The 27,939-nt window shown below is 37.3% G+C and overlaps 1 protein-coding gene and 1 long non-coding RNA gene across 3 annotated transcripts in view; one reads left to right on the top strand and one right to left on the bottom strand.

The window, feature by feature from the left end:
* The window catches only part of CERS6 (ceramide synthase 6), a 301,865-nt gene that overhangs the window by 34,511 nt on the left and 239,415 nt on the right, over positions 1-27,939 (bottom strand). For both annotated transcript variants that reach the window (XM_025460063.3, XM_025460064.3), the window contains exons 7-8: positions 22,801-22,929; positions 19,773-19,879 (exon numbers count right to left, since the gene is read on the bottom strand). In XM_025460063.3, the coding sequence (XP_025315848.1) occupies positions 19,773-19,879; positions 22,801-22,929 (236 nt within the window). The remainder of the gene's footprint in view (positions 1-19,772; positions 19,880-22,800; positions 22,930-27,939) is intronic.
* Positions 64-15,685, top strand: LOC118350651 (uncharacterized). Its single transcript, XR_007408710.1, has 3 exons — positions 64-310; positions 4,617-5,375; positions 9,530-15,685. It is a non-coding gene; the product is annotated as an uncharacterized LOC118350651 (long non-coding RNA).

Genomic DNA, 27,939 nt, shown 5'->3' with positions numbered 1-27,939 from the left:
TTTAGATACTTGCTTCTTTGTTTTTACAATGCATTTAACTTGATTTTTATAGTTCCAGAAGAAGCCATTTTGGTTTTGCACTTAATAGTTAATATTTTATTATACTGAGTAGTAAAATCACACATTATATAACTGGCACAAAGAGGTCTGCGGACAACTACTGGACTCTTGGGAAGCACATGACTCTTCCACTGGAAGAAGTTTGCAGGCATTTGCTGGAGGAGTAGGTGTACTGCAAGCTCTCTGGATGTCATGGGCATGCCTCCATGGGGAAAAGAAGAGTGTCTCTTCACTTAGGGGAGAGGGGCAGGTAAGTAAGAAATGGCTATGTGTTTGTGCTATCTTTTCCTGGGAAGCAGTGCAGTTTGGTAGAAAGAACAGTTAGTAAGAAGACTATCAGAGGGGGCATCTGAGTGGCTCAGAGGTTGAGCATCTGCCTTTGGCTCAGGTTGTGATCCTGAGGTCCTGGGATCGAGTTCTGCATTTGGCTCCCTGTGGGGAGCCTGCTTCTCCCTCTTCCTATGTCTCTGCCTCTCTCTCTCTGTGTCTCTCATGAATAAATAAACAAAATCTTTAAAAAAAAATAAGACCATCAGAGTTGTGGCTTGGACTCTGAGAGACTTCAGGCAATGTAACTTTATCTAGGACTGAGTTTCCCATTAGAAAAGTAAGAGAATGGACCTAAGTACTGGTTTCTTAGAGCACTGGGAATGAGAAGGATTCTTGGGCCTGGATTTGGCCCAAAGGGAAATGAGGCCTTGACAGATTGGCAGTGTCTGCTATCTGTGGTTAAGGCTAAGTGGTAGAGCACACACACATCTTCCTGGAGCTAGATAATCACCATCCCTGTGTAACGAAAAGGGCACAGGCTTCAGGTTTGCATTTGTGCTCTCCTGACCTTCAGCAAGTTAGTTACTTCTCTGAGCCTCAGGAAAGCAGGAAAACTCTTTGGAGACCTAAGATATTTTGTATCTAAATGCTACCCCTGGACTCCCCTTCACCCCAGGCCATCACATGTTCCTTAGTTTTTGATGACATCCTGTAGATCCTGTCTTCATATTAATCGCATGGATATAAATTGTCCATCATATTATAATCCTATTGTAAGGGTTTATAATGAAATCATACTTTAAGGGTAAGAAGTGTGTCTTCTTTTTTAAACACTAACATAATACTTGGTACAGTGTGTGCTCAGTAAATGTCAAATGGATAAACAGAACCGCTGTTGTGAGAATCAAGTATAGTGTGTTTAGCACAATGCAGACAACAGGTGCTCAGTAAGTGCTAATTTCCCTTCCTTCCTAAATCCTACCATCCTGGTTGACAAATTCCATGTACATAAAGAACAATATTTCTTTTTCTCTTTTGCTCTTGTATAGCACCTATGCTGTAATGTACTAGATACTTGAGAAATGCTGTAGAAAAAGCTTTGAATGAAGTGTTACAGCATTATTTGACCTTTCTTCTAGCCCCACATAAAATATTAATAGAATATAGGCGCTTGACTAGTTCTCTGGTTTAAAGTATGGTATGAAGATGATTTTAGTGTGAGATGAGTATTTATTAGTTATGTATTTATGTGAACATGTATTTCACAAAAACATTGATGTTATTAATCCTTTTTAAAAACATTTCAGTAGTGATACAAGATACAATGATTTTTTTTAAAGATTTATTTATTTATTTAAAAGTGAGTGCAAGAGCCCAAGAGAGGGGCAGGAGAGGGAGAGAATCTCAAGCAGACTCCCTGCTGAGTGTGGAGCCTGACTTGGGGTTCCATCTCATGACTCTGAGATCCTGATCTGAGCTGAAACAGAGTTGGAGGCTTAACTGACATCTACTGAGGTACCTTAAGATATGTAATAACTCTTTCAAAGTAAACTGAACGTAAAAAGAAATGAGTCTATTAAAAAAATAAGCAAGTAATAATAGTATGTGGTTCTGGTACAAATCATAATTTGTTAATAGTCAAGGTTTAGGAAACTTGAAAGCAGCTAAAAGCATGAGATTCTATAGCTAATCTGAACTTTGCCTTTCCTCAGTTGTAAAGAGAAAAATTCTCAAGTTTAAGTTATCTGTAAGCCTTTGTCATTTACTATAATTAAAATTAAAGGGATATACAAGAAAATGTAATCATGCTTGACATACCCTAGGCATGTATAGTGGAGGTTATAATTTTCTGTAGTCTATATATTGTAAAGCCATTTTCTGCTAGGAAAATCACTAAAAATTGGAATGATGGCATTTTAAAGATGATAAAATCTCATGATGTTTTATAAAACAGCATTGTTTCTAGGTCTTCACCCTCTAAACAACCACTTAATTCAGTGGTTCTCAACTGGTGCTGATTTTCCTCCCAAGAGATATTTGGTTATTTGGCAACATCTAGAGAAATTTTTGGTTGTCATAACTCTGTGTGTGTGTGTGCGCGTGCAGTGTACACGTGCTACTGGCATCTAGTGAACAGAGGCCAAGGATGCTGCTGAACACCCCATCATGAATAGGACAGTCTTCCACAACAAATGTGGATGACTTATGAATACCCTGATCTAAAACCCGTGAGTGAATGTCTAAAATGGTTCTGATGAAAGTTTTTAAATATCTACTTCCAGGTTTATTTTCAGAAAGCAATAGGGGGAAAAAAAAAGATCTCAGAATTTTAACATACATCCACCTCTCCATTTTTAAATTTTCTCCATTTAGTTTTTGAGAATAAGTGAGTTGGAAAAGCACCTAAGTCATGGTATAAATGCCTACCTTCAGTTTATATGTCAGTTCAAGATATCAGCTTAGGTGTTCTAAGTGTTTTCTACTTTTTATGACAAATGGCCTGGCATCCATGTGGGAGGAAGGAAGGGATATGTCCATGAACCTAGTCTATATCCTCAGCAGTCCCCTGGCACTATCTCAGGCATCTTATAGATAGTGAACAAATTCTTACTGTGTTTTATGAAATACTGGATGATGGTAGGCTATCTACAGGAAATCAATTTATTTAGGCTTCTTCCTAAGCCTCCCTTCCTTTCCTTCTGAGCTCTGTCAGTCTGGAAAAAACATTTCTTTTCTTTTTTTTTTTTTTAATTTTTTTATTTATTTATGATAGTCACACAGAGAGAGAGAGAGAGGCAGAGACACAGGCAGAGGGAGAAGCAGGCTCCATGCACCGGGAGCCCGACGTGGGATTTGATCCCGGGTCTCCAGGATCGTGCCCTGGGCCAAAGGCAGGCGCCAAACCGCTGTGCCACCCAGGGATCCCTGGAAAAAACATTTCTTAAGTGCAATTGGTGACAAGGTGTCATTAGTATTTCATACTCTGTGCCCAGAAACCATTTTAGTCCAAGGATCAAACTCTTAGAGCCCTGAATCAGTCTGATTATACATATGTTCACATTTGATCTAAATAGAAGAAACAAATTAGGGTGTCATTTCCCCTTTTCCCCCACACACCTAAGGAGCAGACCATCTTTGTATAAACTTTTAGGAAACAGAAACGACTTAGGTAGGTATATACTAATTTATAGGCCTAAGTCTATGATCCCCCCAACTGAGTTAGCTACTGATTTTATATACTTTTTTTGCAGGAGTAGGGGAGAAATTTGTCAAAGGCGTCAGATAACATTAAGTTGCATTAACACAGAGAGCTGTGAATGAGCCAGGCACAGAGCTGAATAGTCCTGTATTGACTGAATAATCAAAGTGCTGCACTGTTCCAATGAGGAGGCGTGAAATGTAAGGATCAGTCCTGCCAACCGAGAGAACACATACTCAGTAAAGAACTGGTTGGTTTGGGCACAATGAATGTGCTTACTGCTTTGATCCATGGTTGGCTGATTTTTAAATCATAAGGCCTAATTTTTTTTTTTTTTGAAGATTTTTGTGCTTTATACTTAAGGAGCTGAAATTCTATAGCGTCATTTGCTAGGATACTGATTATGTATAAGTGGGAGATTTTTTTTTTTTTTATCAACAATAAATGTCTTACACTGTGAAAATAGCAGCTTGACTCCCACATTCATTTAGCAGCAGGAGGCATAAAATGGATTGGCCCTTTTGAATTATTCCAGAAATGTGCTCCAAATGCATATAGATAGATCACTAAATATAAAGCTAATTGCTTCTTTGTTTTGCTTTATCCTACTGCTAAGCAACTTTTTAAACCAAACTGTCTGATAAAGAATGGGCTCCTTCCCATCAGTGTTCTTCAGAATAAAATTAAGTCTGTAAGAAAGCAAAGCAATGTGCGTTCCCAAAATACAATCTGATGAACCCTTTTGACGACTGAAATGTATAAATGATGGACGGCCAAGTGCTGCCATTTTGACGTGCATGGGTCTTTTGTTCCTAAATGACCTATCAGCCATGAGGAGGGCGGTTAGCTGGCTCCGGCAGCAGGGCCTTCAGAATCTGCCACTGAGCTGAGGCCTGGGGCCTCTCTCTCAGCCAATGACCGAAGATGCAGGGGCATCAGGGGCCCCTTTCTTTCCCACCCAGGGCTCCTCTCACATGCAATCAGTGTCCTGGAGCTCTCCATTGGGCTGGCCGAGGCTGTCAGGTCTCTATCACTGTTGGAAGTTCCGTCGGCCCCACTGATGCTACCTTCTCTTTATCTTTGACAGGTGTAACCACCTAATTAGCCTCTAGTGCTCCTAACTCCATCTCAGTAACTGCTTCTCAGGGGACCCAACTGACACACATCATTTCGATGCTGCTACCAAAATTTGGAAGAGGGAAAACTTCGATACTGCACTTTGAGCCAATGCCCAATGAGCTGCAAACTCTTCTTGACAACCTTGACCATCAACATTAACAACTCAGTTTGTATACTGTTTCGTGATTGCCCAAACTGCTATATCCGTTCTCCATGGGCAGTAGCAAAATCCCTCTGGTGTTCCAAGCCAGTAACCATAACCATCTCCTAGAACCCTTAGAATTAATTCTCACATGGCTAGTAAGAATTCCCAAAGAGGATTAGCTTTATTCTCTGTCAGGCAATGTAGAAATTGGTTAGAAAAAGACTTTCATCTGAACAGCAAGATGGGCTGCCTTGAAAGATATTAACTGCCACTTCCCCATGAGATTTAGGGGATTAAACTGATTAAAGGAAAAAGCTCTCACAGAAAAGTGAATCAATGCAAACTCACTAATTTGAACCAATTGTTTACTTTCAAATTATGTTTTTCAGTTGTTCTGCCTCCATGGATAGGAAAGCATGCATCTCTTGCACTGGGGTAAAATATTCTACTTTAAAGTATTTCCCCAACCCAAGCACTTGTCTGCCTGCTGAGGAAAGAATGGAGTCGCTTAAACCCTTCCCAATAGGAGGAAGATGGAAGGATCTCTGTTTCCTTCTGTGATAAATAATGTAAAAACACAAGGTAAACTCAAAAATGAAAACAAAAATCAACACCACGATGAAAATACAAAGCCTCCCAATACTGGATTCTTCCTTTTACTTGGTCCATCCTGAGAATCGCTGAACTTTCTCCACAGGTTGAATCTCATGGCCAATCATGTCAACTTAACTCCTTTTACCCCTTGGCTGGAGGCTGGCCATTGATGCTGTAACAATCCCCACCTGTTCCACCCTACTCCTTTGCTTGCTTTATTCTATTCCCAGGTTATACAGACAGGATTTAGAAAGTCAGAGAACACTATACCTACTCTACATTCTGAGTACAGGAAGTCCTCCTATTTGAAGGCACATTGCCAATAAGAAAGGGCCATTTAAAGTGAATCCAACCAACAATCAACAAAACTAAGATGCAACCTTTGTAATGGGAAAAGATATTTGCAAATGACATTTCGGACAAAGGTTAGTATTCAAAATCTATAAAGGACTCATCAAACTCAACACCTAAATAATCCAGTTAAGAAATGGGCAGAAGACATGAATAGACATTTTTCCAAAGAGGACATCCAGATGGCCAACAGACACATGAAAAGATGCCCAATGTCATTCATCATCAGGAAAATACAAATCAAAACCAAATACCACCTCACATCTGTCAGAATGGCTAAAATGAACAACACAGGAAACAACAGACGTTGGTGAGGATGTAGAGAAGGTGGGAACCCTCTTACACTGTGGGTGGGAATATGAACTGGTGCAGCCACTCTGGAAAATAGTATGGAGGTTCCTCAAAAAGTTGAAAATAGAACTACCTTATGATTTGGCAAATGTACTACTAGGTATTTACCCAAAGGATAAAAAATATTGATTCAAAGGGACACATGCACCCTGATGTTTATAGCAGCATTGTCACAATAGACACATGAAATAAAGAGCCCAGATGTCCATCAGCTGATGAATAGATAAAAAAGTGATACACACACACACACACTCAGGAATATTACTTAGCCATCAGAAAGAATGAAATCTTGCTATTTGCAATGATGTGGATGGAGCTAGACGGTATTATGCTGAGTGAAATAAATCAGCCAGGGAGAGGCAAATACCATATGATTTCATTCATATGTGGAATTTAAGAAGCGAAACAGATGAACATGGGGCAAAAAAAAAAAAAAAAAAAGAGATAGGCAAACCATAAAACATACTCTTAATTATAGAGAACAAACTGAAGGTTGCTGGAGGGGAGGGAGATGGGGAGAGGAGTTAAATGGATGATGGGGATTAAGGAGGTCACTTGTGATGAGTGCTGGGTCTTGTATGTAAGTGATGAATCACGAAAGTCTACTACTGAAACTAATATTACACTATATGTTAATTAACTGGAATTTATATAAAAACTTTAGAAAGGAAAAAAATTACAGGGAATCCACTTAAAATGGAATGTAAATTTCATAGAAAAATAGGTCAATCAAGATTTTATTTTGAGAAATGAAATAAAATTCATGAAAATGAATCTATTTTATTTTCCATTTAATCAAACTTAGGTTATAATTGCGACTATGTTCTAATTCTTAGAACTAAAAATGAATGAAGTGTTGATTAGGAGGGTTGTGTAATTTTCTCCAAAACTAAGTTGTAGTAGACTATGACCATTTTACAGAAAATGCACAATTATTTGAGGGCTTCAGCATTTCCCCAAAGGTCCCTCACATCCCTTTGAAGTTTGTATCTTTCCTTTTTGAAGTACCTATCATGTTACCATCCCTGCTGATTTTCCCTTTTCCAATTGTCAAATGGTCTTGCCAACTCCTTCTTTAGCAATGGTTTTGGTTTGTTTTCAGCAGAGCTCTGACATCACTTTCATTGACTTCATGAAATCTTGCATATTGTATATTGAGTATAGTTTCACTTGGCAACTGACTTGCTTTGCTTTGGCACTAGTTTGGTGAGGAAGGCAGTAATGGTATAGACAGGAATATTTGAGAAGGGCACTAATTTTTTAATTGGTCAATTCATTACTAAGTGCTTCCTTGTTAGAATGAACTTTTCTTTCTTTTATAACCCCCTAACTGCTAGAAGCCAGTTAGTAAGATCCCAGGGAGTCAGAATTTTTGGTACTTCACTTCGATTGATCCTTGAAGCTGCTGTACATTCTTTCAGACCTAAGTTTTAGCTGGAAAATCTTTTTTTTTTAAGATTTTATTTATTTGAGAGAGAGAGAGTGAGAGAGAGCGAGAGCAAGAGCCTGAGTGGGGTGGGGGGGAGAGGGAGAGGGAGAAGCAGACTCTCTAATAAGCAGGGAGCCTGACTTGGGGCTCTATACCAGGACCCTGGGATCATGACCTGAACTGAAGGAAGACACTTAACCGACTAAGCCACCCTGGCACCCCTAAGTTGGAAAGTCTTTATAAGTCATCTGAGGCCTAGAGATACTGAGTCATCCCAAGCTCAGTGGCAGAGCCAAGGCTAAAGCAAAAGTTAGCCTACTCCATGGCTTTATTCTTCAGACCACACTGCCTATTAATCCTCCATATAAAATGAATTAAAGCAGAGAACACTAGGAGAGAAAACAGAAGATGTATTTCTATTCCTGCCCATGATGAACACACTGTGGCCCTGGGCAAGTTACTTAACTTTTCTGGCTTTCAGTTTTCTCTGAAGTCTTATATAACAGAAAATAGTTATGGTTACTGGTTTGGGGTCCCAAAGATACCACGAGAATTTTGCTACCACCCATTCAGGAAAGTCATATACCAATCTGGGCAGTCACTACACAATACAAAGAACTGGGTCACTGATATTAAATGATCAAGGTCCCTGGGAAATGACTGCAGTTCATTGACCACTGACTCAAAGGGCATGACGTCCTATAATTGTTCTGTTCTCATTCCCCAGGACCTCTCACCCAAATCCCAATGAAATCCTCATGTTATGATCAAGTATGACCACTGTTTTCTCGTGAAGAAGAAACTGTATCAGACATCAGATGTATGTCTTTGTCATGTGCACACACCCCTCCATCCCAGTCTTGCACTCTCTTTTCTCTGTGCCTCATACTTCAGAAGGATAAACTTCCTACTTTCAGAAGGCTGTCCTTCCACCTGGCTGTTAATCCCTGAGACCCTGCTTGCTCAGTTTCTCCTGTTCTTTCTTCATCATCAGTTTCCTCAATCTCTTCCTTTACACTGATACAAGGAGTCACAGAAGTCACCTAATTAGAACCAACGATGGATGCTTGCCTCCCTTACTTTAGCTCTCGGAAAAGCACGAGTCTCTCCTTTAATTCATGGGTACTTCACAAACACCTACAAGTCCTCCCTTTTCTGTTTCTAAAAGGAAGCACAGATGTCCAGTATTCTATAAAAATCTTCATGTGATACTGTATTCAATCTAATGATCATCTTTCTATACACTGCAAACTTTTAAAACAAATTGTCTGTGTCTACTATCTCTTCTTGCCCACCACCCACTTGTTATCTCCCACCCCCTTAGAATTCCTTGCACAGATCACTCTATGAAAATTTCTCACTGGAAAATCACCTACTCACTTGTAATTGTGAAATCACAGAATCAAGGAATTTTAAGATACTAATAAAAATAAAAAGAAATTTTAGAGCTGGAAGATATCATTGGTATTTATTCCAAGTCTCTCATTTCACAGATGAAGAGCACACACACAATTCATGTGACTTCTTTCTCATTTGCCTTGATCTCCCTTGTAGTACTTGATATTGTGAATTTCTTTCTTCTGAACAACATAGGTTAAATAAATAAAATACAATCTGATTTTTTTTCTGATCAGTTCGGAAGAAAACCTGAGAAACTTTCCTGAGGATAAACTACAATAGGCACGAGACAAAGGTGACCATTACATGTGCTTGTTTCCGTTTAGATTCTTGGGTGAGGCCCCTATCACCCTTCACCTCCCCCTCTAACCATCACCATGTTTTAATTTACTTTAAAGCTGTTTTCATAATCATCAGAGGCTTTATTTTTTACTGAAATAATTCAATATAAATGTGCTTTGTCTTTCTGCGCTGCTGGAGCTCAGCTGCTTATACCTTTAGAACAAATAACTTCATGTTTTGTTCTTCTACTACAATATATTCATTTGGTTATATCATAACTCTGGTAACTAGTGTACCTTAACATCAAACATTTTTCTTCCTTTTCTGATAGGAAAGTACACCGTTTTTTACTGCCAAGAAGTTCTCAGATGTAGAAACAAGAAGGAGCCAGTCATCACTGCTCATGAGAACAGGGACATGGTGTTAATTTGAAGAAGGAAAACTAAGCTCTCTTCCCACTCTGCTTAAAGGAACATAGTCTGAATCCATTCTCAAGTGCTTTGGAAATCTTCTGGCTATTTTCAAGGTGCTCAAGATCCAGCCCAGGGAAACATATCCTGACCATGGGTAGAAAGGACGGTGTGCCCATTTTAGACCGATTTGTAGCAACAAGACTCTCCAGGTACAGAGAGTGCCAGCAAAATACAGTTTTAATGAAATGGTTAGCTTTTCATATAAATGTAATGGAATTGCCTTATCTGAAATCTCAAAGTCATTAGGGGCAATTTATGAAGAAAATATATCATTCAATCTTATTCCTTTTGCAGCAGGTAGCAATCAATAGTCTCACCACTTCCTAGTTACTAAAAAGAGAAGCCCCATAAACTCATGGAAGCAGCTGTTGTGATATTTACTTGATGCTGATAAGAGTAAGCAAAATTTCATTATATGATATATATAAAAATAAAATATGTATCTATAAATATATTTACTTAGATATAAATATCTATAAATATTTATGATGCATATGTATTTATGGATATAAGTAGTTTATATGTACATATATATATAAAAGATGTACTTCTATATGATGGAGCACTCACTTTATTTCACCTTCTTTTTTTTATTTTTTATTTATTTATGATAGTCACAGAGAAAGAGGGGGGGGGGCAGAGACACAGGCAGAGGGAGAAGCAGGCTCCATGCACTGGGAGCCCGACGTGGGATTCGATCCCGGGTCTCCAGGATCACGCCCTGGGCCAAAGGCAGGCGCCAAACCGCTGCGCCACCCAGGGATCCCTATTTCACCTTTTTGTGTGAGGAAAAGTAGGCCAAAAGATAAAAATATGCAATGATCCTAGTTGTGCATGCAGTTATTTTCAGAATAAGGCAACAATTTCATCGTCTTACCCTAACTATTGAAGGATGGATAGAAATCAAGTTAAAAAGAAAGAGTCACAAGTCAGTATGTCCAGTGTGGACCACTCCAAATCCATTTGCCTACATTTTACGCCTGAAATAGAACTTTTCCCAAACTCTTACTGTGAGAGAGCAGGTTGGGTTGGACAAATTATGGTAGGGGAATTAGGGAGGATATGTGGCCTCAAGAGAAGAAGGAATTTAAATAAACATTATTCTGGCATTCAGAATATTTCTTCTTGATTTGGGGAGAAAGAAGATACTCTATTATACTGAAATCCATAAACAAACTACCTGCCTAGGGCGAACACCTTTATGAAAGTGAGTTCCAAATGAAGACCTAGCATAAATCATAGAGATGTGTTAGGGGATAAATCAACACACTTACAGCACACATACAGTGCAGCCCTGGGCACTGAGGAGGAGAATGAGACACGGTCTCAGCGGTTGGAGCTCACTCTTGAGTGAAGGGTGGCCAAGTAAATGATGGTTACCAAACAACATCAGAACAGTGCTTCAGGAAGATGTTATATGGTGGCTACTGAGAGTAGGGGACCCCAACATCTAATTAGATGTTTGAAGGGGATGAGGTGGACACAATGTGAAATGAATCAATCATATGGCTAGGAACAGGAAAGAGGGCCAAGTGCCATGAATAATTCACAACTGAGGGAGAGATTTAAGCTCTGTTTCTTCTGTACTTTGTTGCAGCAGCTTTAACCTATTTTGTGAAGCACCTAGCTTATTTGTGGAAGATATTCTAGATGTCATGGATAAGGAGAGGGTTCTGACTCTTTTAAATAAAGGGCTGGCTTTGCAAACTGTGCTTTTAACATAAGGTAGAATGTTAAGAGAATCTCTTCTCTGGGGAAGAGAGGTGATTTAAGAGACCAGGACCTAAAGAAAAATTCCTTTAGTGCTTCCTGGTGGCTCCTGAATTGACTGAACGGGCTGTGTTCACACAGCACTTTAATACTAACTTAAAATATACACTGCTTTACCAAGGTGCCCTTCCGTAGCAGACAGGAGATAAAACAACCCATGTCCAAGAGATTAAAACAGGAACAATTTGGTAGACTAAAATCTTGGTCAATGGAAATATTTTAGTTAATGACAACCAGCAAATTCTCTTTGTTTTGTTCACTTATTATTAGTCAAAAATCCTAGGAAAAAGTCACTGAAAAATATTTTACTATTATCGGATGGTTTATAACCTTGTACTGCTTCCAGTTAATATCCTTACCACCAGCTATGATGGCAGAGCACTGCAGGTGACAAGATAGGAGACTAAATTGGAACATTGGTGGCCCAAAGCACTCCCTGGAGACTACTTTGGGAAATAATCCCCAATATTTCCTTATTTGATTAGCACACGCTACTGTGCAGTAAAATTAGAGTTAACAGCCTATTGCACTTCATTACATACATTTTACTATATATACGTTTCAATGAGAAAAACTAAAAATGTTAAGTAATTAAAATACTACTTCTTTATTTCTCAGAATTTTTAAAACATTTGGAATTGTTTCTATCTGGCCATTCAGAGAGGTATGGACAAAGTTCTGAGAATGAAAGGACACAGCCAGGATGGCCTTCACCAACAGTAGCATGGAGCCCTATACACCAGGATTCTGCAGGGAGGTTTCTGGAATGGTGCGTGTACTGGTCCACACTGAGAAATAGGCAATGGGTGGTCCACAGCTGAGCTGTTGAAAGGGACATAGCATGCACAGAGTGGCCAGTTAGCAGGAGAGATCCAGGGAACACAATGGGGAGCTGAGGGAAAGTGCTGGAGGAGAGAAGCAGCCTGGCACACAGCAGCACCTTATAATAAAATAAGAGAATGGAAAGAGGGCAGCCCTGGTAGCTCAATGGTTTAGCGCTGCCTTCGGCCTAGCTTGTGATCCTGGAGTCCCGGGATCGAGTCCCATGTTGGGTTCCCTGCATGGAGCTTGCTTTCTCCCTCTGCCTGTGTCTGTGCCTCTCTTTCTCTGTGTCTCTCATGAATAAATAAAATCTTAAAGAAAAGAGAAAGAATGGAAAGTGCTGATACAGGGTTCTTCATCTGTTAACAGGATTTTCCACAAAGTATCACTCTCAACTAAGTGAGCTTCTTGATCAAATACAGAATTTGCAAATCTCTAGCCCTGGCGTTAGACTTTATTATTATAATACTCAGATATTTCTAAAACAAATGAGATGGCCATACAGAATTTTATGAGACTTTGAATAAACATATATTTTTTAAAAGATGTATTTATTTATTTTAGAGAGAGAACATGAGCAGGAGGGGCAGAGGGAGAGAGAAATTTCAAGCAGACTGACTCCATGCTGGGCGCAGAGCCTGAAGTGGGGCTCAATGTCACGACCCTGAGATCACGACCTGAGCCAAAACCAAGCTAGATACTTAACCCACTGCACCACCCAGATGCCCCAATCATATTTTTTTTCTTCTTCCCCCAGCAAAGGGTTCCCTGCAGTGACTGGGAGGGAGGAAATAAACACTTAAGACATTAATTCTGCACAGAGAGCATTACTAGGATAATGCATTTTGTTGTTGTTGATTCAACTCACAAAAGGAAAAAGCTTACTTAATTGGGAGCATAAATCTTCCCATCTCACATATAATATTAAGAATACCTGTGTTTTTTGCTTAAGGTAGACAAAACTTCCAGAGAACATGCAAAGGCTGAATACATGTAACCCATCACTCCCCCAACTGTCTCTTTTTTTTTTTTTTTCACTCATCAGACTAATTTGCAATGGTCTAGTCTAAGAGTTGCCAAACTTCTGTGAAGAAACAGCTGGTAAATATTTTAGGATTAACAGGCTATATACTCTGCCCCAACTACTCGAGCCATTATAGTAGAAAGCAGCCAAACACAATATGCAACAGATGATCAAGGTTGTGCTCCAAAAAAACTTAATTTATAAAAACAGGCAATGGAGCTGATTTGTCCTATAAGCCTTTTTTTTTTTTTTTTTGACTCCTGGCTTAACCTTTCAATCTTGAAATTATATAAAAATTATTATGTTCACATGAAAAGAAACAAAACATTTCAAACAGACTATTTCCATCCATCTCTACTCAACCTTATGAAGGTATTAATGCCAATACACATATTATTAAAAACATACTAAAGTATCTAATAGCTGTAAGATTTCAGATTTCATCCTTTATCTTTAAAATATATTTAAAGCAGACCAGCACCAAGGAAAATGTCAGAGAAATCTTTCAACGGAGTCTAGAAGAACAAAAACAAAAGCAAAAACCCAGCTTCTCCAAATTTGTGAACTCTGAGACTAAGCTTCTCAGATATTCAGAAAAGCACATAAGCCACAGTACTTTGGTAATGTATGTCTTGGAAAATAAATCAGAGAAGATGATGATATTCCCACATGCATCTGGATGAATTTCAAATCTTATTATGGAAAATGGTTAAAGAATGATCTAGGCTCTTTTGTAACATTTTTTTCTTTTTAATTGCAGAAACTTTCAGAGAGTACAAATCAAATAATTCTACTTTGCAGGACAGACATGCACAGAAAATCCACCTTCTCAGATGTCACATGCTTCTGTCTGAATAACAGCAGACCACAAAAGATACATATTTGGCTCTAAACTTCCCATAGCCAATAGGTTAGCATTTGGTGGGACATGAATGGGAATTTGGAAGGTCATCATTAGGACACAGGGAGAGGTTCTGGCAACTGTGGTATGCCCATTCATTTCTGGATAAAGACCTGTCAATCTGTGACTTGTAGCAAAGAACTAATCTGATGTCTATATGCATTTTACAAAATTCTGTGAGATTCTGTGAACAGTAATGGTCACTTCTGGTGATCAGTATTGTCACTTGGAATTTGAGGTAATAATGCAACCTGGTGCATATCTGATGTATGCTCACTGAGTACTGAAAAGAGAATTGATTCAAACAAGATATTCTGAATCTCATAACTGGAGAGAGCAGGTCATAATTTTATTTCAAAACTGTCTATGATTATGGCTTCTTAATCTAGACTAGTTGGAGGCTATAAAATGTAATAAAAATTTCTAGACACTTGGCCATAATGGGAATTTCCATTTTTAATAGTAATAGATTTTTAAAAATCCTTAATATTTACAAAGTACTCTCGTTACACAACACCACTACAAGCAGCATTTCATTTAATCCTTAACATTTTCTGGTAAAGTAGGTGGAACAATTACTACTATTCTGATTTTTCTGATAGGGACATAGATGTAGAGAAATTATATACCTGGTCTTTAGACATACAGCGAGGGGGGAGAACTATGACCCAAAGCAAGTAGTCTTTCTACTGACTGCATCATGCTACTTCCCAGTCAGGATTTTTGTAGATTTGCCTTTTTTGTTATCCTATATCTAATGTACGGCTGGGGGATGATGATGCTTACAATATGGTGTCTTGGCTGGGCCGGAGTGATAAAAACAATCATTTTGAAATTCCTCTTTTTTTAAATATAACAACTACCAAAAACGTATCTCATCAACAGCTTTATGGTCTAATCCTTAAAGAAGATCATATTGTATTGTATTGTTGAAATGAACTGATGTCAGGAGAACAGAGTCCAGAGAGATGGGGTCAATCATTGACTAAATGAAGTGGTTTTCTCTGTGTAATAAGGGAGAAATTGCCCCTATTTATTTCACAATAATTTAAGAAGCTCAACTAAGAAAACAGATGTGTGACTATTTAGAATGAAAGAGTACCTAATGTACCCAACTGAGTAGCCATTGTGGGCCAGGCATTGTGATGCAGGCATGGCATAAGGATACTACTGGCCACAATCCACTATGTGCCAGTTGAAACCACAGCTTTGCAAAATATGGGAAATTGTTAGGAATTTAAGGGATTACACAGAAATGGAGGTGAGGAAAGACAGATGCAGATCAATGAAAATGGTAACAGCTTACAATGATGGGTTTAACCTCAAAAATGGTAAAAACACCAACTGTTCAACCACAACATAAAGGCTAAAAACACATAGACTTCTGAGTAAATGCAGCAACATGAAACACATAATTTGATTTCAAAGATTTGGTGTGCAACAAAAGAATGCAAATATCAGTAATTTTTAATACTGATTACATGTTAAAATGATATTATTTTGGATATACTTAGTTAAATAAAACATGTTTTACAAAAAGATGTCTTCTTGTCTTCTTACTTTTTTAAAGGTGGCTACTAGAGAATTTAAAATTACTGTGAATTATATTTTTGAATTATATTTCTGTTGGACAGTGCTGCTCTAGAAGGATGTATTGTGGCCGAAAGAAAAATCTGGGCAGTGGATGATTATGAAAAGGCTAATCATGGTGGATGCTGTCTTGGTGATACATGGACTGAAGACACAAGAAAGAACAAGCTGAGTGTTATTAAGCACACAAATTACACAAATTCTGATGGCTCATGTGGGAACACAAGTATAGTCAGGAGGAATCTGGAAGATATAGCTGGTGATTCCAAAGTAAATGGACTGAAAAGTAAACAAAGTCGAGGGCTCATAGAATGGTTTTGTTTCATCTTCCACTTGAAGCACAAGTAAATGAAGGAGAAAGAGGTTTATAAAATGCTTGTTAGAAGTGAAGTCCAATCTGCCTCCAGTACCTTCCCTCTGGTAGCCAGTGACTGTTTCACACACACAATCTCTAGGTAGTATAATGCTCTAGTTAGCTGACAAAGCTGCTTAGTACACTCCACCAAATTACTGAACACTGACAATCCAGTTATCTTATTTATCTCCAGAAAATGTTCAGAAAAAAATTTATAATCTCTAGCCCTTTTCCCTGCCCCCAAATTATGAACCAGAATAATGAAAGGACCTGTTGGGATTCCACTGTAAGTGCCCCAAGGCAGGCCCTGTGTCTAAATGAATTCTCAGTACCCAGCCCTTACTGGTGACACAGTAAGTACCCCATAAGTATTCACTAAATACATTTTTAAAAATGGTGGTATACTGAAGGAAAAGTTCACACTTAAACAATATGGAAAGGCTAAGACTGGAAATTTTAGGCTGATAAGCTCACTACTGCAAATAGGTAATCAGATGGATGAGGGTGAGTACCTAGAAATAAAGAGCCAGAAACCAATAAGGGCCTCCTAAAATTAAGTCATGCAGGATAGACCTCATATTCTTTTTTTTTTTTACCCTGCTTCTACATGTCCAGAGGATGTCTTAAGCAGCACAGTAAATTTTGACTTTCAAAAGGCCTTTGACAAAGTATTTGATTATATCTTTAAAAAATGTGGAAAAGTAGCAGACATGATGGTAGAGCAGTGATGAGACAGTAACAAGCAGAAAAATCATAAAGACTGGCAGTTGAGAGACTGAGGCCAACCCAAAGAGATTCTTCAGTAGTGTACCAGGAGTTCCTCTGGGTCAAGTTTTTTCTTCAGTGAGTTATAGGAAGCATGAAAGGCATATACTTAGGTAGCAGAAAGATGGGAGGGATGAGTATGGCACTGGATGTAGTCCAGAAGACCTTAATTGGGCTAGAGTATTTGAAAACAGCATTGTAAAAACTAACAGGAATAAATGAATGCAGTCTGTATAATTTGGTATACAAATAAATCATAATAGAAATAAAAATACAGAAACATGAGATAAATTTAGGACAAAGGAGATCTAGTGTGGTAGGAGCTCAGACGTTTATCAGATCACCAACAATACAGTGTCTACATGCTTACAGCTAATGGCAAGCTCCATTAAAAAAAATGCAGTTCTAAATAAAACTTGTTTTTAGTTCTCTTTATTTTGCACGAGGCAGTCCACATTTAGAACATCATGACAAGAGGAATTCTCAGGAACAAACAAAGGAGAGCAAACAACAGGCAGGAATAATTGAAGGGATTAAAGATGCTTTCTGATGAAGAGAAAGCCTACAGACCATATGTTAGAGACCTTCACATTCTTAAGAGTTTTTAATTCAAAGTGGCAGGGTACACTCAGTCTGTTCCCAGAAGCCACTTTTTTGAGGAAGGGAGGGAATCACAGATCTCCTTGAGAATTAGATAAAGCCATACATCCTCCCCTCCAGGAAAAAAATACATACACAAACATGCTTTTTATACAATTTCAGGGGTTTCTAAATGGATTAAGAACCTTCAGCTTGTAAGTTATAAAGACCCAGGTTTCTGTTTCATCTAAGAAACCATTTCTCCTTCCACTTCTAAAGCAATACTCTTAGACTAGGGACATTGACAGAATTCCTATCCTGGGCACAGGGAGTAGAAGAGTCTTGAGCTGATGACCTGTAGTCCCTTCCCAATTCCAGGATTTTCTAACCTAAAAGGATTTTTAAAAATAATTTCACAGTATTTAGGGAAATATTTAAAACACTATTTGCTATTGTTATTCACACTATAATTTTAAATGCTAACATTTCTCATTATACTCTAGGAAACAAAGGTCGTTCAGGCACTAATGCAACTTATTAGGCATATCTGAAAAGGATTTCATTCACTAGATGTACAACTACAATGGGATTGGGTATAGAAATTATTTCTTGTATTACAAACAATAAAATATTTCTCTCCACAAGTTGCCTCTCGAAAAACTTGGCTCCATACGGGGTGTGTGTGGGGGGGTTGCTTGATAGTAGAAGTTCTACAACATTTGCAATGTAATTCTTTTGTATTTGGGTTACAAGGATTTTTCCAAGCAGCTAGTTTAAGGCATCATTAGAGGGGATAGCTATGAGTTATCTTATTGGTAGCATTGCATAATTTCTATATTCTGCAGTCTATGTTCTAGGCAACTCATTGCTGTCTAAACCTAAAGAGCTTTTTTACACATTAGCTAGAGGGAAGGAGAAGGGGTGCATCTAATTTTAATTCTACCCTCAAAGGGAAGTAAGCAAATCAAAGTACTTGAGCATAATGCTTATTTATTTAAAACTCAGGTTCTCCGAAGTCCTAGGTAAGAAAAACTTTGTATCATTCTCTTTAAGAAATATGTCCTGGACTTTACTCAAATTACTTCTATTTAAATGCTTACCACTAGTTCTGTTAATAATCTTGAAAGAGCCCCAATTCTGAAATAATTACAGATACATTATAGGAAATATTACATGTGTTTCCTACCTACAAGCATATAGGACTATACTGAGGTTTTATAAATGCTTGTTGCTAACGCACAATGTTGCTTCTTGAAATGATTTTCATAATAAGTCTGAGAGCCTCAAGGAGAAGGGGTGTGTGTGTGTAATTTGTTTATGGAATTCCAGTGATAGACATATTCTCTTAAAAATCCCAACTTTATTATGGTTATTTTTCTATTGGGGCAAGTTATTACTGCATCCCTTAATTTCTCAGCTTTTTTCAATTTCCATTGCTTTAATTTCCCATTCAAATCAATTTCTTAAAATGGAAAAGAAAATCTGCCATCAGTGGTAGACTTTAAGTGATATTGAGGGCTCATTTCTTTTCTAGTTCAAGTAATAGCCTTCCAGAAAAAAGATTAATGACATTGGACCTGTTTGCTATAGAAAGAACTGTCAAATTCTATCAAAATCAGTCATATTGTTTCCTTAGCTCTGAGCAGAACAAAAGACATTCAGATATTAAGAGGCCATAGGGAATTTCAGGGGTTAGTTTTAGGTTGTACTTTCCATCTGTTTTAGCTATAAATACAGCTGATGAGGAGAATTACTGACGACATGGTACTCAAACTTCAGTGTGGAGCAAAACCACCAGGAAGGCTTTATCAAAACAGATTGCCAGGACCCAACTCCAAAATCTGTGATTCAGTAGGTCTGTGTTGGGGCCCAGTAACATTGCTAACAAGTTCCCTGGAGATGCTGTTGCTACCAGTCTAGGGACAATGCTTTATAAGCCCCTCGTACAGGAGAATCTCTGATATAGAACTGGTTGCAACATCATTTTTCCTTTATTTATTCAAACTTTCATAGCTAACGGTTTCTGATTCATACTCTAGCCTGAACCCCAAAATGGCACATGGCTTTCTGTTGTCTCCAAACCTCTGTAAGGCACATCCTTCTCTAACAATCCTGCAGAAAATATTAGTAAAGAGTACAATATTTCTGGAAGAGGATATCAAAGCCATTTCTCAAGTTCCTCCCCCACTTTCTTTAAACCTCTTACTAAATATTTGGAATGAAATTCAAAAGCAAAATAGTTCATAAAGTCTATCTGGAAGGGGGGACTCCATCAGAATGAAGATTTATACTCACCAGAGAGGAAATATACCCAGTCGTGTGGTGATAAAAACCATAGCAAACATAACAAACAGAAGATCACAAATTTTCTGAAATTTGGCATAATTTGCCATTTTGGCAGCCTGTGAAAGGAAGGAATGTGATATATTAATTTAGTTAAACTGGTAAATGAAAAGCTTCTTTCAATATGTATGAGTCTCCTATAAGATATAACTTACCAGATGAATAAAATTGCCTGCTACTTTGAAATGTCATGCATCATGCATCAGTATTTATAAATTACCCATAAGTTGACTGAAATGTAACATTAGCTAAAAGTAAAACTACTGACTGTCACAGATTTAATAAAACATTCAACAACCTGAAAAATTCAATTATATGGTTGATCTCAGGAAAACAGAAAAATATGAAAATTCTTGCATTATAGATGACATTAGCAAGCCAAAGACACCAACACAGGAATTTGGCATAACAGGTCAAAGTGAAAGTGCTAGGTAATCCTTTAAAACTCTCTAATGAGGCCACAAACTTTATATAAAATATACGGACGGAACCTTGTTTCATTGTTTTCTCCTTTCTACTTAGAAATAAAGGTTTCCCTTAAACAGGCACAAGGAATATTCTGGGGACACAGTTTCTTGGCTTATTCTTATAAATTTAGAAATAAAGAATATGTCAAGATCATGTTATTTCAATGAATCCATTTAGGTATAATTTTCAAAGTTATGTTAATGGGTCATCTTCTAGATGAAAGTCACTAAGTCACTAATGTTCCAAGTGTCTGTGAGAATTACTCTAATAATTTATGATAGTAAGTTAAGTGACCACTTTTTAAATTATAAATTAGGGAAGAAATTACATCCCTTTTCCTAATGTCTACACTTTTTACAGATGATTCTAAGTAACAACAGGTGACACTGAAAACATAATTTTGCTCGATCACCTTCTTTTTACATTTTCACATAGAATTCACACACACCCACACACAGGGTTATAAACTGAAGATGTCTTGCTGAATTCATAACATTATTTTCTACTTCTTAGAAAGTTAAATTAGCTGAGTCAAACTTGAAAGGACTGTTGATAATATCCACAGACGCTACAATTTTGTACCTTTAAGTAAAACATAGAGCTATGAGAGCAATGGATTCCTAAGAAAAAATATCTCTTAATTGAGCAGAAGCCAGAGTTCTCAACTTTTAATTTCATGAAGACTTTGAGTATGAATTATAGTAAGAAAAAAAGCATCTTCTGCTTCCTTCTGCCTAAACAAAATGGTAAGCCATTTTTCCCTTACATTCATTCAACAGTATTCAATTAAAAAAAGCATCAAACATGGAATTTTTCTGAATGTCTAGGTGATAGATCCCACTTCAAAGAGTTGATGGTTGACATATCTCATTACTTGAATATTCTCAAGCATTAGTATATAATGTAAAAAAAAACATGTGATGAAGAATATTTGCTTTTAAGCCAAATGACTGGCATTTCTGGATTGTTTTTCTTTTCTGGATAAAGTGATAGACAAAGATTCAACCAGCTATTTCCATAGACATTAAAGTTGGCAGATTGTACAGGAGTGATTTCAAAACTGTAGACGGTATAAATCTCCACTTTCAAGCATACTCAGGGCTTAACCGAGTGATTACTGGTTTTCAGGAAACTGCCCTTATACACCTATAATACGTGTATGTTTCTCCTTTAAAAACTATGCTAAATAGAATTTAGCTTAAATCACTTAAAAAAATCATAGTGTCACATTATCATCTGACATATCTAGTCCAGTAGGACTGTTTTTCTCTTTCACAACCTTCTAAGGTGCAGAGTTTTTATTTTTTACTTTTTAAAACATTTTATTTATTTATTCATGAGAGACACACACAGAGCGAGAAAGAGGGAGAGAGAGGCAGAGACACAGGCAGAGAGAAAAGCAGGCTCCATGCCAGGAGCCTGACATGGGACTAAATCCTGGGTCTCCAGGATCACGCCCTGGGCTGAAGGCAGTGCTAAACCGCTGAGCCACCTAGGCTGCCCGGTACAGGGTTTTTAATGAAGCGTTGTATATATTTCAAATCGTGATTATCTTTTTCGTAGATTCAATTTTATCATGTGGAATTTCTGTTTATCCTGTAATAATGAGAGCATCTCTATATTCACAGTGACAGTATATACTTCAAGGCGCAGAACTGTGGGCTGATAAGAATAAAAACTCAGAATACAGATACTAAATGAAATTTCTAGAAGAAATTTGTACTCTGGTAAGTTTATCTTTCACCAGTTACATAAATGTCTTAACATGAAGTAAAAAATATTTTATCTGATTATATAACACTACTGGTTGTATCTCTTCATATGGGCCATAATCAAGAGTAAATACTACATCAAAATTTTCCTTGGGATTTTATCTTTTGAAATATGCTAGAAGGATTTTCCTTTCTTTTTTTTTTTTTTTGTTACTTTGATAATCCTGAATGATAATGGTTTAGAAAGTTAATCAGAATACAACCAATATTTCCTCAAATACTCTTTATACTTATATTTGGAGAGAACAGTTTTTATATTTAATTGATAATTCATATACATTTTCACTGTAAAAATATTAGGATAAGATGAATATTGGCAGTAAGAACTATGATTAGTAATTAATTTCATCAGGATGTACAACTACCATTAATAACTAAATTGAGTTACATACACTTCCCAGATACATCAGTGTGAAACTTAAACACCAGAAACACAACCTATTCATGTAATGATTTTCCAATTGTAAAACATTCATTTCTTAAGTGTGGGACAGCAAAGGTTTTATTATTCCACTAATAAAGAATGCTAAGATGATGAACATTCTTTGCACAAAAATTAATGGACTAAAGTCTCATTTTACCAATTTAACTTAAAAAAAAAACAAAACACTTTGCAGTTTCAAATCCATCATATGCTATCTTTCCCCAGTGCCATCTAGAATAACATGGAAGAGCGGATGGTCTTGGAGATTTCATGAATTCTGGATTTCAAACTCTTAAAGATGAAAGGAAACTTTTACCTCTAGAAGAACATCAGCTGAATCGTGAAGACAGAGGACCAGCGTCCCTACTCGGGCCATATTGTTGACATATGAAAAGGAAATCAAGAAAATAGCTACAAGGTGATGCAGGAACATAATGCCAAAGTCCTTGAGGAAGGAAAAACACAGCCATGTTAGTTCTTAGAGAACAGCAGTATTTCCATTCATCTCTTCCACTATTCAACAAATAATTCCTAAGGTTCTTAACGGACCTAGCACTGGGACTACTAAAATGAGTAAGATGTATTTCCTACCCTCAGGGAGCTCACTACAGAATGGCAGATACATACAGGGATCCATGACTATGGAGGATGTGATAAATGCCAAGACTAACACCAGATATAAAGGGTGTTTTGTATGTAAACCAAGGAATTTGAAGCTATGGGAGAAAATGCCTCAGAATTTCAAGCAAAGAAAGACATTACTTGGATTTGTACTTTAGGAAACTCTTTTGGGCAGCATCACAGGTCCAACCGAACCACTTCTCTGACTATCGTGGCTAGGGATTCTTCATCCTTCTCCTGGAATATGTCCATTGGGGTGTTAAAATAATCCTAACATGGCTCTTCTGAAGAATCCTATACAAACAAACTCTAAATTTTAACCTTTACCTGTTCATAGTCATTAGAAAAAGTAATGATTGGCCACCTTTATTTTGGTCAGTTTCAATGGAGCTGGCTGTTGGCCCACAGGAGATCATCTTTCTCTGACACTGATTTATCTCCTAACCATTTGGACATGGTTTCTTATGATATGGAATTTCTGTTGCTTAGAAATACAGACTCTCATTTACTAATATTTTTATTCTGTTTATTTTTAAGATTTATTTACTTGAGAGAGAGAGCATGCAAGTGTGTGAGTGGGGGGAGGAGCAGAGAGAAAGGGAGAGAGAATCTCAAGCAGACTCTTGCTGAGCTCAGAGCCCAATGTAGGGCTTGATTTTGTGACTCGGATCATGAATGAGCTGAAATTGAGAGTTGGATGCTTAAGCGAATGAGGCACCCAGGTGCCCCTTTGCTCATACTTAAATCTATTTCTTCCAAATCTATTACTTGGACTTCTCTGGGATTTAAATGCCAAGATTGGTGTACTTAAAGCCTTAGAAAAATAAGGCTATTCATGAAAAGACAAATAAATTAGCCAAAATGAAAAGCTATTATGACATTGAGAGAGAGAGAGAGAGAAGTATACACACACACACACACACACACACACACACACACACACACACATCCTCGTTATTCAGTAGCTATTAATGTCATATAGTTTTGGATTTGAAAGGTCAAGCTCAGTGACTTTTAAACGTGTTTGAAACATTTAAGCAATGGCCTTTGTTTAGATCTTGCAAATAACTAATGATAATCTATAAGTAATGAAATATTGCTATTAGGTCTTTGCCACTTATTTCATTGTATAGTTCCTATACTGAAAAAATTTTTAATTATTTTGTTTTAATTTATATAACGTGAACCTACAAAGCTATGGATATTTATACTGTTTAAATTCCTGTGATACAGAACCCTTAAAAATGTCTTTTTATGTTTTACAAAACCAAGGTTTAAACAATGATGAAATAAAGTTAAATTTGTACGTTAAACCCAAAAAAACCTTACAATGTTTCAGTGATTCTGTATGTACTCTGGTAGGTTTATCCAGAGATTACTTTTCTGGTTGGAAAGTGCCAAACATTTACTGATAACCATACATATTGAGCTATTACTAGGATAAACAATGCATTGGTGTCCTAAGTAAGGTCAAACGATTTTAAAAATGAATTGCAACTATTTCTCCTTTTCAACTAACCTAGTCTCCAAATTAAGCATGTTAAGTTGATGGTGGATACCACTTTTGAAAAAATCACCTCAACAGTCCATTCCAATTGCCCACAGCAGAACTACAGAATCAAGTCTTGCAAACTAGTGACCTACCACTATGCTCCTTCCTTCAGAACCACATTCACTGTACGGTTTTCAGCTCACTGGCAGAAATAATGATCATGCTATTAAATGAGTTTCATGAGTGATCATGTACAGACTCAACAGTTTTACCTACTTCTGATTTTCTGATATTCTTGTGGGATCTAGGATTTTCCTAAATCATTAAAGTTGGACAATACCAAAATGCCTCAGGCATACAATGAAAAAACTGCTCTGATAATGTTTTCCACCGGAAGGTGAAATATCTTCTCTCCAGGCTGTTATTAAAAATTTATTAGGTTCCATTAACCTGGAGTATAGTGTTCTACCAAACAATAGCTACTTCAAAACAAAGCATTCAGTGGAACTAACCCATCAACCAATATTTTAAACTGTTTCCTAAACATAATTAAACGAAAACATACCACACTGAATCCAATAGTTCAGTGAGTTTATGTTTGCCTACGCTCAATACACAGATTTAAAGTCTAACCAGCTGAGTACCTAACCAGAACGACATTTTCCACATTTCCTATTGTTCAGCCCTGAATGACTGCTCTGGATTACTGAAAGAAAACAAGAGTTTTTTTTCTCTATATAGTTAAAAAATGAATAAATATAAATTGATTAGAACCTTACGGGTGATTAGGACCATTTTATAAATTAAGTTTCCTAATCTGTATCTGATAAAAATGTCAATAAACAACACAAAGCTTCTGGCCATATAGCAGGCATCCCTTAAATACAAGAGCCTTGTTTTTGAGACAAAGTTTGCTTTGTGAAGATGATTTCTGCATGTAAATCCCCTGGTCCTGGAAAACATTTATTACTGAGAGACTCAGAGTTATGCCCATGGCAGAAGACCAGTTTTCATTATACAGTCATATCTGTATGAATATGAAAAAAGCATGAATAATGAATTTTGTCTTTTACATGTCTGCTTCAGAGAGCATTACAAATACCTTCAATGAAACCATAAATCATTATTTTCTGTGTTACATCTCCTTACCTTGATACTTTTCTTGAAGTAGGCACTGAGTTTGGTCCAAATAACAGTTTTTAAATAAATTGTCAACTCGGACCTTATCAATGCAGGGTAGGAAACTCCCTCCTTAGGTCTGTTATTGCAGAAAATGACTGGTGTGTAGGTAGACACAGGCATGGCTGCAGGAACCTTAGCATCTTAGGTTGAAGAATGTTTTTCTGCATTTTTGGTGGCAGCAATTAGGTAGAAAGATGATGATTTCTTCTTGGCGTTCAGACTGAGGATTGATTCCAAAGACCTTACTGAAAACAGACCGGTCTGGCCACCTGTTTCACTGGTGTGCCCAGCCTCCTGCTGTTCCACCATATTGTTTCTGGGTATCTTCACAGCCAAGATTAAGGGCTCCTTCTATGTTTACTGCTAAATATAGACCCTGACCTCAACCCTCATTCCAGTGGCTGTTCCTATGTTAATTATCAGAGATGGAGGCGGGGGGAGGGGGGGGTATGTAGTCATGACTCGAAGTCAATTAGAATGAGTCTGTAATAAAAGAATTCAAGGAAGAGCCATCCATTTTAGAAACTGCTAAGATGATGCTGTTTTTTTCCTTATTACATATTGAATGGCATTTAGAGAACCTAGAATAGCCTCTTGGTCTGTTATTTGTAGCTTCTACAAAAGAAATTCCTGGATTCATGTAAAATTCCAGTTACTTAAGCTCCATTGCCAACTGTTAGAGTGGGAAATGGCATCCTTAATTCGGTTCTCCAGGGGAATTTTTGCAAAATAAAATATTAGTGGTTAAAGGTCAGAGGGATCACCCTCATGAAAATGTAAGTCTGATGTTCTATATGATGGAATTCCCTCTGCAATAATTGGGATGCAAAGATTTGGAAATAATGCTCTGTCTACAGGAGGCACCAGAAATTCATCTTCATGTATAAATTTTTATGAAAGCAAAATTAACTCATTTCTCATTTGGGGAAAAAAGTCCTCAAACAATAAGAAACTTGTTCCCTAAATTCCCATTTGCTGGATAAAGTATTCATAATTTTATATAGTTTCTTTTGGGAATAATCTTTGCAACAAATAAAGGAAAATAGTGGTGAACCTTCTGAAAACAGAAATAAGAAGACCAAGATTTTAAGTGATAGCTGATTGTGTATGGATAGTGAAGAATATGAAATATTTCTAAAATGCAGGCAAAGAAAAGGCTCTTCCTTCTCAGGTACAAATGACATGTATTAGCTTTCCTGAACTAAAGAAGTAAAATTAACAAATATAATAAACTTATAATAGAAAATTACCTGAATAGAAATCAGGTAACTAGCACCAGGTTACCCATTTAATAAATTTTCAACTTCTCTAAGGAACAGAAGGACAACATCATAATTTATTTTTCAGAGGGCGAGAACAGAGAGGGAGAGGCCAAGGAAGAGGGGGAAAGAGACAGAATCTTAAGCAGGCTCCACACCCAGCACAGAGCAAACGGAAGGACAGGGGTTCAATCTCACAACTCTGAGATCATGACCTGAGCCAAAATCAAGAGTCAGATGCTTAACAGACTGAGCCACCCAAGTGACTCGGCAACATAATTTAAAACTGATTTCATTATACAGCAACTGCAAAACAACAGTTGAAAGCTCTCATGGCTGTTTTGTTTGGTTTTAAATAGTTGTTGTTGTTGTTTTTTTAATTTGAACCTTCAAGGTAGATAGAAAATTGTGTGACTTTTGACAAAGTAACATATTGTTTTTTATAGAGATCAATAACAAACTGTCTTCCCATATTTTCACTGGGATTTTGCAACCTGAAGGTAAAACTCAGAAAGTTGGAGACATGCACAGCTGTCCAGGAAGTGGACTACTAGCACATAAGTTGTCAATGTGCAGGAAAGAACGGCCACTCAGGCTCCATCTCCACTGCGGCACAGATGCACAGATGGAGGCGAGGAGGATTTCAGACAAAACTTACATATGGCAAGAATAATCATAGGTACTTTTTCCATTGAGGGGATACGAAAATAGGTTCTCAACCTTTGGCTATAGCTAAAGTCCTGATTAAGAGCATGAAAAAAAAAATATATATATATATTTAAATACATTTTAAAAAGCTAAGAAACAAGAGACTAAAAATCCGTGTAGGTCTTGAGATGATGACTAAAATAAAAATATATTCACAGTGATTTACAAAAATCAGTTGATTCTGATTTGCTCC

Source organism: Canis lupus, chromosome 36 (assembly GCF_003254725.2).
Source record: "Canis lupus dingo isolate Sandy chromosome 36, ASM325472v2, whole genome shotgun sequence".
NCBI classification, from domain to species: Eukaryota; Metazoa; Chordata; class Mammalia; order Carnivora; family Canidae; genus Canis; species Canis lupus.
Note: the sequence above shows the minus strand (reverse complement) of the source record. Positions and strands in the feature narration are given on the sequence as shown.